At 51.8% G+C, this 14,219-nt stretch overlaps 1 protein-coding gene across 1 annotated transcript; it reads left to right on the top strand.

The window, feature by feature from the left end:
- The first annotated feature begins 8,150 nt into the window (after positions 1–8,150).
- On the top strand, positions 8,151–12,911 carry fosb (FBJ murine osteosarcoma viral oncogene homolog B). The gene is made up of 5 exons (XM_056611364.1): positions 8,151–8,426; positions 8,614–8,789; positions 10,642–11,094; positions 11,603–11,710; positions 12,020–12,911. Exons 1-5 carry the CDS (start codon positions 8,363–8,365, stop codon positions 12,572–12,574), a joined length of 1,356 nt encoding a protein of 451 aa, XP_056467339.1. The 5' UTR covers positions 8,151–8,362; the 3' UTR covers positions 12,575–12,911.
- The last annotated feature ends 1,308 nt before the right edge of the window (positions 12,912–14,219 follow it).

The following is a 14,219-nucleotide window of genomic DNA, read 5'->3' as shown; positions in this document are numbered from 1 at the left end:
AGAGAGAGAGAGAGAGAGAGGTAATGGTGGGATGTTATCCTCAAGGTGATCCTTGAAAGAGGTGATGATGATGGGGGGGGGGGGGGGGGGGGCTGTTGATAGTAGGCTAGGATTGACGCTGGCTGTGAGTCAGCGGCAGGGAGGCGGACTGCAGGGCCCACAGCTCTAACTTTGGGCCGCCTCCTCCAGGCCTCTCGGATGACAGGAGAACAATCTCTCTGATTCCCGCTGCCGCCACGCTGACGTCGACGGAGCCCAAAAAAAGACCGAAAAGAAAGGAAAGCGATCTGCATTTCCGCCTGAAGTGCTGAGCCTCAATAGAGGCACGGCGTTGCACTGAGTAAATAGGATCGCAATAGAAGGCTATCCAGGGTCGTGTGTGTGTGTGTGTGTGTGTGTGTGTGTGTGTGTGTGTGTGTGTGTGTGTGTGTGTGTGTGTGTGTGTGTGTGTGTGTGTGTGTGTGTGTGTGTGTGTGTGTGTGTGTGTGTGTGTGTGTGTGTGTGTGTGATACTCCACCTAGGTGACACCACGGCTCCTCCAGATGAACGGACGTAGGACGGTGGTGTTGGAGGACCGGTGCAATGTAACGGTTTGTTGATCAGGTGCTCCATGCTGCCATGCAGGACATCTCTCCCTGAGTGTGTGGGGAGATGGCTGGCCTAACCTGTGCACACTGATGACTTAAAACCCGTCCACACGAAATCAAACGGCCGACCGTCCAGACAGATCCGGCGATTTCGGTGACCTATAGACACGCTTTTCTGAAACCAGTTCCCAGGGTGGTGTAGTTAAAAACTGACCTATATGTTTTCGTGCTAGGATTCGTGTGGGCACCTGAAACGCAAACGATTACTTCCTCGCCCCGCCCCCACCTCCCCCGCCCCCACCATCAGCTGATGGAGGTTAGAGATTTGGGTTGATTTGTATTATTTTTTATTTTTATTATTTTTGTAGCTTTAAATGCAGCCCCCTGGTAAATGTAAGAACTAACGTTACATTAAAAAGTAATTCTGCTCAATCTAAAACATTTAACAACTGCTATCTCCTCCTCGACTGAATGTTTGCGCCTTGAATATGTTCTACAGCGTTGCTACAGCTTGATGCATTTGATGCAGGAATATCTCTGTCTTTACGGAGATATTCCTGAAGTGCATCAAAGGAAAACGGAGGGTAAAAGACCGTTTCCGCCCGTGTGGACGGGGCCTTAATGTTCACCCAGCCCCAGAGTCTAATCAGAATCAGTCCCGTCCTAAACCAGACATCATCCACATTCACTCCCACAAGCATCATCACAGCTTTCATACGGTCCAATGCTGTCTGTTAGATTGAGATTTGCATTCAGCATCTATGTCAAAGCATGTTCAGTTCTGTTTTCGTATTATTATAGGGCTGTTGTTTCAGTATTGCATTGTTTGTGTTTAAATCTCTGAGATTCCACTCATCACGACACATAAACCCCCTCGCACAGTGTTCCCCACTGCGTCCTGGACGGGGAGAAGGCTTTGGAGTCTGAACAGAGGCTGGATAAACACTGGGTTGGAACCAACGTGCTCTACAGTAAACTATTCCACCAGGGCCAGGCGTGTAGTGTAGTGTAGTGTAGTGTAGTGTAGTGTGTAGTGTATAGCGTGCAGTGTGTTGTGTATAGTGTGCGATGTGGAGCATGTGGTGTGTAGTGTGTGTAGTGTGCTGCGATACTGGGTCACTGGGTTTATTCCATTTGTCTCATAAGCAGAAACAGAAAGCCAGATCTGCTAACAATGCCTTTGTAATCGGAGACCGCATTACTTTAACCAGCGCTCACAAAGAGACGAGGTCTGCATGTTCAATGTTTCATAATCCCTTGGTTACATCTCAGGACCTTGTTTACAGGCCAACGGCAACTAGGCCATCGTTATGATACTGCAACAGTTCCAAAACATGTATATGTGTGTTGAACTTTTCTAAACTTTCTTTTTACTTCGAGTGGATTCGCATGAAAAAATAAAGTGGGGAAAAATGTTGGAGCTCTGCGTTTGATTTAGCCGAAAGGAACGCGTGGTCTCATCATACAGAGAGCGTTCCTCCTCGGTTCGGACGGGGTCTTTTCAGGACTGCTGAGTAAGGGATTACCGGGCAGCCAGTCTGACGAGTGAATTACAGGGGAGCCACCGGCCCGGTTCTCTCTCGTTGGCTGGCCTCCGTGTAAACACAAGGAGCGAGAGATCAGATTTCTCGCAGTTAAAGTTATGTAACGCTGTCGGTCAAGGACTGCAGAAGGGGTGTAAACAAGGCGGCCTAGGCGGGAGGGGGGGAGACTGGGCTGGCCGTTGCCTGGCAACAATATTTTGTGCAGGAAGACAGTGCAACCAGGCCACGCCCCCCTGGAGGAAACCTGAGACCTGTGTGTGTGTGTGTGTGTGTGTGTGTGTGTGTGTGTGTGTGTGTGTGTGTGTGTGTGTGTGTGTGTGTGTGTGTGTGTGTGTGTGTGTGTGTGTGTGTGTGTGTGTGTGTGTGTGTGTGTGTGTGTGTGTGTGTGTGTGTGTGTGTGTGTGTGTGTGTGTTTCCCGACAGCGTGCTAAGAGACGGCAGTGAGTAAACCACTCGTCTAATCCGCCATGGGAATTAGACAACAGAGGCAATCACCACATCTAAACATCTGCACATTTAAACCTTTGGCCCTGGAATTCGGATCCATGAAGTCCGGGATTATTAGACACGCTAATTAAATCCCGATCACTATGTGAACTTTCCGCAACAGAGCAGTAGTTCTGCAAGTTCTTGTTTGAGAATATCGTGGACGCTTCATTATGCATGTCAAGGCATCGTTCGGTCTTTTTTTTTTTTAATGATATTTATATGCCTGAATTTCAAAGTTCGCCTCGTTTGGTTGTCATTTAGACACACGTCACAAACAAAGGTTAAATCGCTGTCGGCTGTCGTACATTCGCCGTCAGAATTTAATAGATAAACTTGGTTCCACTTCACATTAGTTCTTGGATGTCTGCTGACTAACCAAGCGGATAACCCATAAACTGACGTAGGCCAACAGAGAATGATCAGCTGTTAAACAATAAGATAATGATTATGTTCAAATATAATAATTATTTTGATTATTATGTTAAACACGCGTGAAGATTATCACGTTGATAGATGTGATCTGTTTAAGAGGGTGATGGGTTTGGTAGTCTCACGGTGTTTCACGGTGAACAGCAAACGCTCATTTGATAGTTCTGGTGCAGCCTATTGTTATTAATGTATGTTATAATTATAAAAGTTATGAATATTAGTAATGTGTGATGAGTTGTTACATCCGAGGCATGCCTCGGATGTAACAACAACACATTAATGATACATTAATACGCCGCCCCAGAACCGTCAAACGAGTTATTCATTATTATGTGTCATGTATTATTGTGTGTTGAGCTGTTGCATGTGAGGCATGCCTGTAACAACTCAACACACATTTATAATACATTAATAACAGAACTATCGCTGGGGTTGAGTGTGTTCAGACTCGGTCCGAAACACGGAAGCCGTGTGCATGCTGACCACGCCCCCTTCCTGCTCTTCCCTCCCCCTCACCGGTTTCCACGGGAACCAGTTGCTAAGGCGGCATAACAAAAAGACGAGTGAGAATTTGTACGTCCTTACGTCAGACTCGTAACGGCGTATCCATGGTGACGGCGTGCTGTGTACACACGCCGCAGACTAGCGGTGAGACGGGCACTGCGCATGCTCGCCTGTGGGCTGTGTGACCTCGGGTATCGAACTCAAAACTCATTTTTTTATCATAATATTCAGTCTTTTTTTGCCTCTAAACCTTGTTTTGTGTTCCTCGAGGTGACGCACGGATGATTTTCTGTATTAATTTATAAAAACACAAACAGACGCGTTATCACACAGATCCACAGATCCTCCTCGTTCCGCGGGTTCCCGTGTTGTGTGTTTTGTCAGGTGTTGTGTTGCGTGTGTGTGTGTGTGTGTGTGTGTGTGTGTGTGTGTGTGTGTGTGTGTGTGTGTGTGTGTGTGTGTGTGTGTGTGTGTGTGTGTTTGTGTTTTGTAAGGTGTTGTGTGAACCTCAGCATTTCCCATGAACTAGGATCGGTCACTCAAATACCCGTCGGTACTGGAGTGTGCTCGCGGAACACGACGTCCTCCGGTGCGTGACGTCATGACGCTGACTCACTGTTTGTGTCCCTCCTCCTCCATCTCTCCTACACTACTCCTCAATCCCTCATCCTCCATCACTCCTCCATCACTACTCCATCTCTCCTCCATCTCTCCTCCATCACTCCTCCATCTCTCCTCCTCCATCACTACTCCATCTCTCCTCCATCACTACTCCATCTCTCCTCCTCCATCCCTCCTCCATCCCTCCTCCATCACTCCTCCATCTCTCCTCCATCCCTCCTCCATCCCTCCTCCATCACTCCTCCATCCCTCCTCCATCCCTCCTCCATCCCTCCTCCATCTCTCCTCCATCTCTCCTCCATCTCTCCTCCATCACTCCTCCATCTCTCCTCCATCACTCCTCCATCACTCCTCCATCTCTCCTCCATCCCTCCTCCATCACTCCTCCATCCCTCCTCCATCCCTCCTCCATCCCTCCTCCATCATCTCTCCTCCATCTCTCCTCCATCACTCCTCCATCTCTCCTCCATCACTCCTCCATCCCTCCTCCATCACTCCTCCATCTCTCCTCCATCACTCCTCCATCCCTCCTCCTCCATCTCTCCTCCATCATTACTCCATCACTCCTCCATCTCTCCTCCATCTCTCCTCCTCCATCTCTCCTCCATCATTACTCCATCACTCCTCCATCACTCCTCCATCACTCCTCCATCCCTCCTCCATCACTCCTCCATCCCTCCTCCATCTCTCCTCCATCTCTCCTCCATCACTCCTCCATCACTCCTCCATCACTCCTCCATCACTCCTCCATCACTACTCCATCCCTCCTCCATCACTCCTCCATCTCTCCTCCATCACTACTCCATCCCTCCTCCATCACTCCTCCATCTCTCCTCCATCACTCCTCCATCCCTCCTCCATCACTCCTCCATCTCTCCTCCATCACTACTCCATCCCTCCTCCATCCCTCCTCCATCTCTCCTCCATCTCTCCTCCATCTCTCCTCCATCTCTCCTCCCTCTCTCCTCCATCTCTCCTCCATCTCTCCTCCATCTCTCCTCCATCACTCCTCCATCTCTCCTCCATCTCTCCTCCTCCATCTCTCCTCCATCATTACTCCATCACTCCTCCATCACTCCTCCATCTCTCCTCCATCACTCCTCCATCACCCCTCCATCACTCCTCCATCATTACTCCATCTCTCCTCCATCCCTCCTCCATCACTCCTCCATCACTCCTCCATCTCTCCTCCATCACTCCTCCATCTCTCCTCCATCATTACTCCATCACTCCTCCATCTCTCCTCCATCTCTCCTCCATCTCTCCTCCCTCTCTCCTCCATCTCTCCTCCATCATTACTCCATCTCTCCTCCATCTCTCCTCCATCATTACTCCATCTCTCCTCCATCTCTCCTCCATCCCTCCTCCATCACTCCTCCTCCATCACTCCTCCCTCTCTCCTCCACCCCTCCTCCCTCTCTCCTCCACCCCTCCTCCCTCTCTCCTCCATCACTCCTCCATCATTACTCCATCTCTCCTCCATCCCTCCTCCATCACTCCTCCATCTCTCCTCCATCACTCCTCCATCACTCCTCCATCACTCCTCCATCTCTCCTCCATCTCTCCTCCATCATTACTCCATCACTCCTCCATCACTCCTCCATCATTACTCCATCTCTCCTCCATCTCTCCTCCATCTCTCCTCCCTCTCTCCTCCATCTCTCCTCCATCATTACTCCATCTCTCCTCCATCTCTCCTCCATCATTACTCCATCTCTCCTCCATCTCTCCTCCATCCCTCCTCCATCACTCCTCCTCCATCACTCCTCCCTCTCTCCTCCACCCCTCCTCCCTCTCTCCTCCCTCTCTCCTCCACCCCTCCTCCCTCTCTCCTCCATCACTCCTCCCTCTCTCCTCCCTCTCTCCTCCATCCCTCCTCCCTCTCTCCTCCACCGCTCCACCCTCGCTCCTCGTGCGTGTGCGCCCGGTGGTGTTCCCCCCAGCAGGCGCCCTCCATGCGCTCCAGCCTCCTGGTTGTGGTGCATAGTTTCCCGGCCGGTGTTCCCGCCCAGGCCGGCCCTCCCACCTGCTGCCACATTCCCACGGGCCGCGTCAGGGCAGCGCGTCGGGGCAGCGCGCCGGCAGGAACAATGATTCACTGTGTGTGTGCGACAGTGATGGCTGCATCAACAGCACGCAGGCCGTGGCTTTCCGTCACTGCTGCTGCCCACTATCTATATCGGGAAAACTTGGAATCACACGTACACTTATTTACATATCTGATGTTCTGTCGGCCTACTGGGGGGTAGCCAATCATGACGTCGTTATAGAGTAATGTGTAGGCTAACAGCTTTGGGTCTATTTCATAGATGGCAATATACTAATGCGGATACAATATAATACACTCATATGTTTAAAGGTCCAGTCTGTAGAATTTAGAAACCATTTGTATTGTAATGCTCACTATTGTGATGGGTTCCTACTACTGTACCATTACAACAGAGACACACTGATTAACAACACAGCATTCAGTCCATGTCCTGACCCACCTGCCACTGTCTGCTTCACCTGTAACCAGACTCTCTCTCCTCCTCTCTCCCTCTCTCCCTCTCCCCCCCCCCCCCCCCCCCCCCCCCCCACAGGAGAAGAATGGATCATCGGACCCTCACGCCAGGGTGTGTGTGGATGTGTGGAGCTCTGGCCAGCGGACGATGTTGATATGTGAGTCCGAGAGAGGGATGAGCTGACACGGACATGATATCACGGTGTGGGACACATTTCATTGGCAACGTTCATCATTATGACGCTCCTACAAAACAATGGTAGGCCTACTCAAAAAGTCAACCTAAACCTAGCCCTATCAAAACGGGTCTCAGCCATGAGAATAACCCATTCCTTTCTACGACTCTTAGCCAATAACGCTTTCTTTAAACACGTTCGTTCAAAGCCGAATGTCCCTTTGGGGTCACTGTAGAAACATGGCGGGCATTAATGGCCGCCCCCAGGGAAGAGGACCCCCCATGGAGGTATAAAGGCTCGTTCTAAGGTAAGGAAAACATAAGGGTTCTTATTTTACTGGGATTATACCCCAAAGAAAACCTCCTTCTGAAAAGTCTGTTCCACTAGATTCCACAAAACTCCACCTTTAATGTGACGTTTGGGACAACACTAAGTGCATCAAATTACCACACACAAATAAAAACGCTGGCCACTTATTGTCAGGATAATTGATGTCAGTTGGCTGCCTGAAGCCATAACATAATTGCTCCAGGCCTATTGTTAAATCGAACAAACTCCCTCGGTGTAAAAAGTTTGAGTCCCTGCCAAAGTGCAGGGTTCCCAGGGCGTGGCCGAGGTAGTCGGCAGCAGGATTTCCTCTGCCCGCCGCTCGTCCTCCGCTGAAGGAATGCCCGCGTGTTGCACAACAAAGCCGGCGAGGTCGCTCTCCCGACGGAGGTGCGTGTCTGCCTATAGGACTTGATAGGTCCGTGAAGCCCATGTGTCAGAATGTATCGGCTGGATCCAATGACAAAAACATACATAATTTAAATGCTCAATTATAGAATCAGATTTTGGATAGGGAGTAAGCTAGACGCACAGTAAATTGAGTTTAACCTAAAGTTATAAAATAAACCAAAATCCAAAAGGTAAAAAAGTAGCCTAATGCCATATTCCTTATTCACTTTTTGTTTATTTTTAATCAAACTGTGCTTGTTAGATGGTGAACCTGACTTATCGATTGAAACGTGCTTATACCTAAAAATAATTCATAACTCATAACTAATATATTTCCGTTTGCAAAGCGCTGGATGTTCTTAACGTTTCCTTTGATGCATTGTCAGACGGTGAGAAACATCTCGTGGTTTGATAGTAAAAAAAAGACTCTATTCTTCCCCGTGTGCGAGGTAAAAGGGATTCCCTCAACGTCACCAAGGAGACCAAACAAAACACCAGCGCAGCCCCATATATGGGCACGTACGTCACGGCGGAACTCCGAGGCGGGACTTAAAGAGAGCGAGAAAAGAGAGGTAGAAATGCCCTGGTTTTACTCAAAGAGGATGGATTAATTCAAGACTATAAGGCGAGACGCGTGTCCGTGGACTTAAAGATTGTAACATCGGCCAGCCTCCGTGGATTTGTAACCTTACATTCGGACGGCGGACTAAGGGAATACCTCCTCGGTCTGAGCGGAGTTCAACATCTGGAGTTCAGGCGCTTCCCGACCAGGGGACCCGGATCACCTTCTCCATGCAACTTTTTTGGAAAGACACTAAAAGCACCTTACCGCACCACGTTAAGAAGATCACCGACGGTAAGTTCTAGTACAGTACAACCGGACGGTAGCACAGCTAAAGTCTGCGGTCAGCAAACCACAAAGCCGAGCTCCATCTCATGGTGTGCACAGGACGGGACCGGCCCGGTTAAATGAGACTCATATCCCGACTGGTGTCGCTGTCCCGGACCGTGTCGTGGGGGGTAACGCTGTGTGGTCGCTACAGGTGACGCCCCGCTGTCCCGGACCGACCCACCTCGAGTCTCCCAGGGGGTAATGTTCGGAGGGTTCTCCGGAGACATCGACAGCGGTTCCCGTGAGAGTTCGTCCCCGTCCATCGAGTCCCAGTACATCTCCTCCCTGGACTCCTTCGGCAGCCCGCCGACCACCAGTGCTCCGCAGGTAACTTTGACTCAGACTCAGAGCCTGTATTTAAAGATATAATATATATGATGACTGACAGCGAGAGCGTGTGTGTGTAGAGTGGTGTGTGGGATGGGAACCGCAGCATGTATAGGGATACCCTAAATGTATGCACAGCCTCACTGGGCAAAGTGACAGTGTTACGACCATAACACGGATACGTTCACGGTTATCGTATTCAGGCCGTCCGTGTTTACGGTCGGTACATGCTTAGTTTCCAGGGTTTGCGTACAGCGGCTTCATCTGTCAGGCGATGACAACGTGGTCGATTCTGCTATTCCTCTGCAGACAGTGTTGCCAGATTGGGCCAGATTTCCCGCCCAATCTGGCAACACTGGCCGCAGAGCGAACGAGCGCGCCGAGGAACTCTCCTACGTACGTGCTACGTCAGCAGCGAGGCCCGCCCCCCGCTACGTACGCAGCGAGGCCCCGCCCCCCCCCGCTCCTTCCACGCGCTCCTCCTCGGACCCGGCGTGACGTCAATGCGTTCTATTTTGGAGTGTTACGTTGCGTTGCTAAGGGGAACACCGGGGGGGGAGTGACGGGGGAGGAGGAACCCGATTGGTTTCTATAGCTGCTTCCAACCCGCCTCATCCAATCATCTGCGAGCACTCGTATGAATATTAATAATTCTCGCTGGGCTACTCGTGTTGGCATCGCTCTCCGCCTCGGCTCTAAATAAAGCCTCGACTCAGGCTGTATGGGACCAGAATGGCCCTCGACACCAAAAAATAATAATGGAGCTGGATTTAAAGCAGTGACACACTTTTACTAGCAGATGGGTTCTAAAGATAGACAACTATACAGGAAGACAGCCAAACAGACAGGTGGAAAGATAGTTAAACGTGTATTTATTTAAATATATAGAGTTAGTGATCCTATAGTTGTATTGTATTGAACAAATTCATGATGTATTCCACGTACAATCACAAAGGAAAAGTCGTCCAAGCATTCTCAGCACTTTGTACGATTTGAGTATGAGGTACATATTATATCCGTGACATATACGTTGAATTCACATGAGATAGATGTATTTATATAGATAGACATGTAAAAATAATTCTATATATGTACATATATATAAATATGTTTCAATAGATGCACAGAAAGATCAACAGACAGGTAGATAGATATAGTTAGACAGACAGATAGGTAGATGGAAAGACAGACAGACAGACAGTCAGTCAGTCAGACACAAAGGCAGTCATTCGGTCAGTCCGTCATTCAGTCAGTCAGTCAGACAGACAGGCAGAAAGACAGACAGTCAGTCAGTCAGTCAGTCAGTCAGTCACACAGTCAGTCAGTAAGTCAGTCAGTCACACAGTCAGTCAGTCACACAGTCACGCCGTCTACCCCCTGCACCGTCCGTCAGCGGATGGCCGAAGGCGTAGCTGACGGATGGGGGAGTAGTCTTTTCAGAGGCGTTCGTCAGCCAAGCCCGAGCATACGCGATCTGATTGGATGACGGATCCGTCGCTGCCTGAAGAGTTGAACCTTTCTCAACTTTCCGGACGGAGCCGACGGATCCAACGGAAAGGATGGACCCACAATGCATTGCGGCTGCGCCCCATTCAAAGTCAATGGGGTCCGTCCGTTGACGGATGCAGTGGGCAAGAGGGGTCCGTCAGACAGACAGACAGACAGACAGTCAGTCAGTCAGTCACAGTCAGTCAGTCAGTCACACAGTCAGTCAGCCAGTCAGACAGACAGTCAGTCAGTCAGTCAGTCACAGTCAGTCAGTCAGTCACACAGTCACAGTCGGTCAGTCAGACAGACAGTGAGTCAGTCAGTCAGTCAGACAGTGTGTCACCCTCCCTGTGTCTCCCTGTAGGAGTGTGTGCCGGCTGTAGGAGGGCTCATCAGCGTCGTGGGAGCAGGAGCAGCAGGTGGAGGAGGAGCAGGAGCAGCGGGTGGAGGAGGAGGAGGAGCAGCAGGAGGAGGAGGAGGCTTGGAGATGCCCGGCTCGTTCGTCCCCACCGTCACCGCCATCACCAGCAGCCAGGACCTGCAGTGGATGGTGCAGCCCACCCTGATCTCCTCCCAGGCCCCTGGCCAGGGCCTCGGGGTGGGCCCCATGACCCACCACGGGCCCCTGGTCGACCCCTACGACATGCCGGGGCCCAGCTACTCCACGGGCTCCTCTTACCCCTCCTCCTCTACCGCCGACCCCCAGGGCCCCGCCCCCGGCCAGGGCCCCGCCCCCGGCGCCATACGCTCCTCCAGGGCCCGTGCGCGCCGGGTGAGGGAGGAGTCAGTGAGTGACGACGGCGACGCTGGTGTGTTAGTAAGTGTGTGTGCTCGTGGCGTCCTCCTCTTCTCTTCCTGTCCCGGGGACCCCCCCCCCCGCTACGGTCCCGTGTCATTGTGTCATTGTATTTTTATTATAATTATTATTAGTTTATTTGTCAGGGACAGTGCAGCGCACATTGTCACATGCACGATTATCACAGTCAATGCCGCAACAATGTGTGGAGATGTGTTTCGTAGAAGGTTTCTACCCCAGTCCCGTCAGGCCTTTCTAACAAAAAGATAATCCAAATATCATTTCTAAAATAACAACATAGTGTGGGTTACGCAGTCATGGGTAACCACATTAACCGAGCAGCGCACTGCATGCATGTGTGGATAACCTGAAGACATAAAGAACATCCCCGAACAGCACATCCCATAACAACACAAACCCCCATGTCCAGCATGTGTTGAGGGGACCGCGGAGTTGGCCGTTGCATCATGTGATCCGGGCTGATCCACGACGGAGAACCGAACCCGTGTCCCTCCTCTTGTCTCCCCAGCTCACCCCCGAGGAGGAGGAGAAGAGACGCGTCCGCCGCGAGCGCAACAAGATGGCCGCCGCCAAATGCCGCAACCGCCGGCGGGAGCTCACGGACCGGCTGCAGTCGGTAGGCCCGGCGCGCGCGTTGTGTGCGGGTTCGAAACCCCTGTTACCATGGTTCTGATCGGGGCAGTGTTTGCCCTCATCGTTATTGTAAAACCTTTTTTACTGAATTTAGTAGCACGAAGAGGACTTGCACTGTAGTGCTCACTGTTGGGACGGGGTGCTACTGCTGCAGAATCACAGCAGGGACCCCCAGATCACAGCAGGCCCTGACACAACACAGCACTCAGTCCGTGTCCTGATCCACCTGCCCCTGTCTGCCTCACCTGTAACCAGACCCTCTCTCCCCCTCCCGTCTCCCCCCCCCCCCTAGGAGACCGACGTCCTGGAGGAGGAGAAGTCCGAGCTGGAGGCGGAGATCTCGGAGCTGCAGAAGGAGAAGGAGCGGCTGGAGTTCGTCCTGGTGGCCCACCAGCCCGGCTGTAAGATCCCGTACCAGGAGCAGAGCCAGCCGCAGCCCTCGGGGCAGATCCCCCCGCTGCAGGACGTCTCCATCCTGGGCCTGACTGTGAAGGAGGACGATTTCTTCCTGCCTCCCGCCTACACCCCCCACCCGAGTTCCTCGCTGGGCCTCCCGCCGCCGCCGCAGCAGCAGCAGCTGCCACCGCCAGGGCTAATGCAGGAGGTAGCCTTTTCTACTTCTTTCTATGGCTCGAGCCAGCCGGCGGCGGGGGGGGCCTGCCACGCGGCCCTCCACAGTGGTGGTGGTGGTGGTGGTACCCATGACGGCGGCTTCAACCCCTCATACACATCCTCATTTGTCTTCACCTACCCGGAGGGAGCCTGCGGGGTCAGTGCCAACCAACGCCACAGCAGTAGCGAGCAGTCCTCCGACTCTCTGAACTCGCCCTCCCTGCTCGCGCTCTGACCGGTCGCCAGACCCTATACGCACACGTCGACGCGCACACACCGCACACACACACACACACCGCCCAGCGACACCAGGCGCCCGGGGCGATCGCCCGCGCTGCCCTGAGCCCCGAGGGGACGGGTTTTACGTAACCCGATAGCGAGCCTTTCTCGGATATTTGCACATTGAAAAAACGAATTATTAACCGATAATTTACCATTCAGTTCCTTCTCACTGAGGATTCTGATGGTGTCATATGAGCCAAAGCTGTCCCTGTGCACAGCAGCATCGAATCGCTCCCAATGAGGGTGCAAGGGATTCAATTATTACTTTCATTCACAATAATTCCTTTGAAACTTTACCTTTCAAGTGAATTATTTCAGTTTAAAACCAGATCCCCCCGTCCCCATGAGCCCCCCCTTTATCTCTGTCGGCCGCCCCTCCCCTAGTGCCCCCCTCCCATCCCCCTCCATCACCTCCTGCCCCTCTTCATCACGCTGAATGTATTTGTGCCGAGCTGAACTAGGGAGGAAGGACGCCTTGGCTGGGGTCACTCCTACTGAAGGGCAGACGGCCGATCTCTCGCTCTCTTCTTCTTCCTCACATGCTCGACCTTCTTCGCTTCTCCATTCGATGTGACGTTACGCGTGACGGGACCGACGGGTTCTCCGCTTCCGCCCGCCGCTCACCTTTTTTTTTTGTATGCTACTGCTGCTGTGCGGGCTCCGGCCACCCCGTCCCGACTGTGGCCTCTTTATCCTTCTGTTTCTGTGTCTCTCCTTTCCTTCTCTGAAGTCCCCGTCCCCTGAGAGCCCGAAGACCCCGACCGACCCCTGGGACCTTGAGTGAAGGGCGGACCCCCCCCCCAAAACGCTCCCATGCACGCGCGCACACGTGGAAACCCCCGACACACCGACACAGGAGAGGCTTTCAATTTGGAAACGGGGAGATGCTTAGAGCGAGTGATAGTCGTTCACATGCACACAGACACGCACGTAAATGTAAAGATATGACAGATAAAAAGTGATTCAACAGACATTTGTGAGATTCACAAAGCAACAGGGATGCCACTGTCCTCTCCTGAGCCAATGATGGAGTTTAAAATGACGGAAGATGAGACGCATCTTCCCGTGCGATGGTTGAGGTTGGTGGGAACGTAAGCGAAGATAGGAAGGAAGGGAAGTCCAAGCTGATATGCTGAGGCTTTGACCACAGGGACGAGGAGAGGAAGGCGCTTTACACCAATCCATATCTGGAGCCAAATGTTAAAAAGCACAACAAAAAATTAACTCTGCTCTTGCAAACTTTGTGGGGGGCTGACTCATCAGCGGCCTAGCCCCGCCCCCTAATCAGCATCCTCTTGGCCAACATGCAAGTATTCAAACGGCCGTCTTCAGTCCTGACGTTGAGGCTTGATTTGTTTTGTCACACGACTAACCGCCACCGTGTTTGTCATCAAAGGCTCGGTTTGATATCCAGGGTCTGAATAGAGGGTGTCGGTTCTGAGGGAGGAGCATAGAAGCATATTAAAAGGAGTATTCTGAAGAATTTGGGAGGAGTGTTTGTAGGAGCTTTATGAGACACACCTGTTGGGACCATGAATGAATAGGAAGCAAACTGTTGCCTTTATTTAGAGGAGGTATTTTTTTAAGTGGCTGGGACA

Source organism: Gadus chalcogrammus, chromosome 16, assembly GCF_026213295.1.
Source record: "Gadus chalcogrammus isolate NIFS_2021 chromosome 16, NIFS_Gcha_1.0, whole genome shotgun sequence".
In the NCBI taxonomy this organism is placed as follows: domain Eukaryota; kingdom Metazoa; phylum Chordata; class Actinopteri; order Gadiformes; family Gadidae; genus Gadus; species Gadus chalcogrammus.
The sequence above is the reverse complement of the archived record's forward strand: the minus strand, read 5'-3'. Positions and strand labels throughout refer to the sequence as shown.

What these genes read in the sequence shown, in the direction of transcription:
- fosb (XM_056611364.1), top strand. Translation starts at nt 8,363, where the DNA reads ATGCAACTTTTTTGGAAAGACACTAAAAGCACCTTACCGCACCACGTT. An exon ending in CGACCACCAGTGCTCCGCAG is followed by an intron (nt 8,790 to 10,641) that starts GTAACTTTGACT and finishes GTCTCCCTGTAG; the next exon opens with GAGTGTGTGCCGGCTGTAGG. An exon ending in TCACGGACCGGCTGCAGTCG is followed by an intron (nt 11,711 to 12,019) that starts GTAGGCCCGGCG and finishes CCCCCCCCCTAG; the next exon opens with GAGACCGACGTCCTGGAGGA.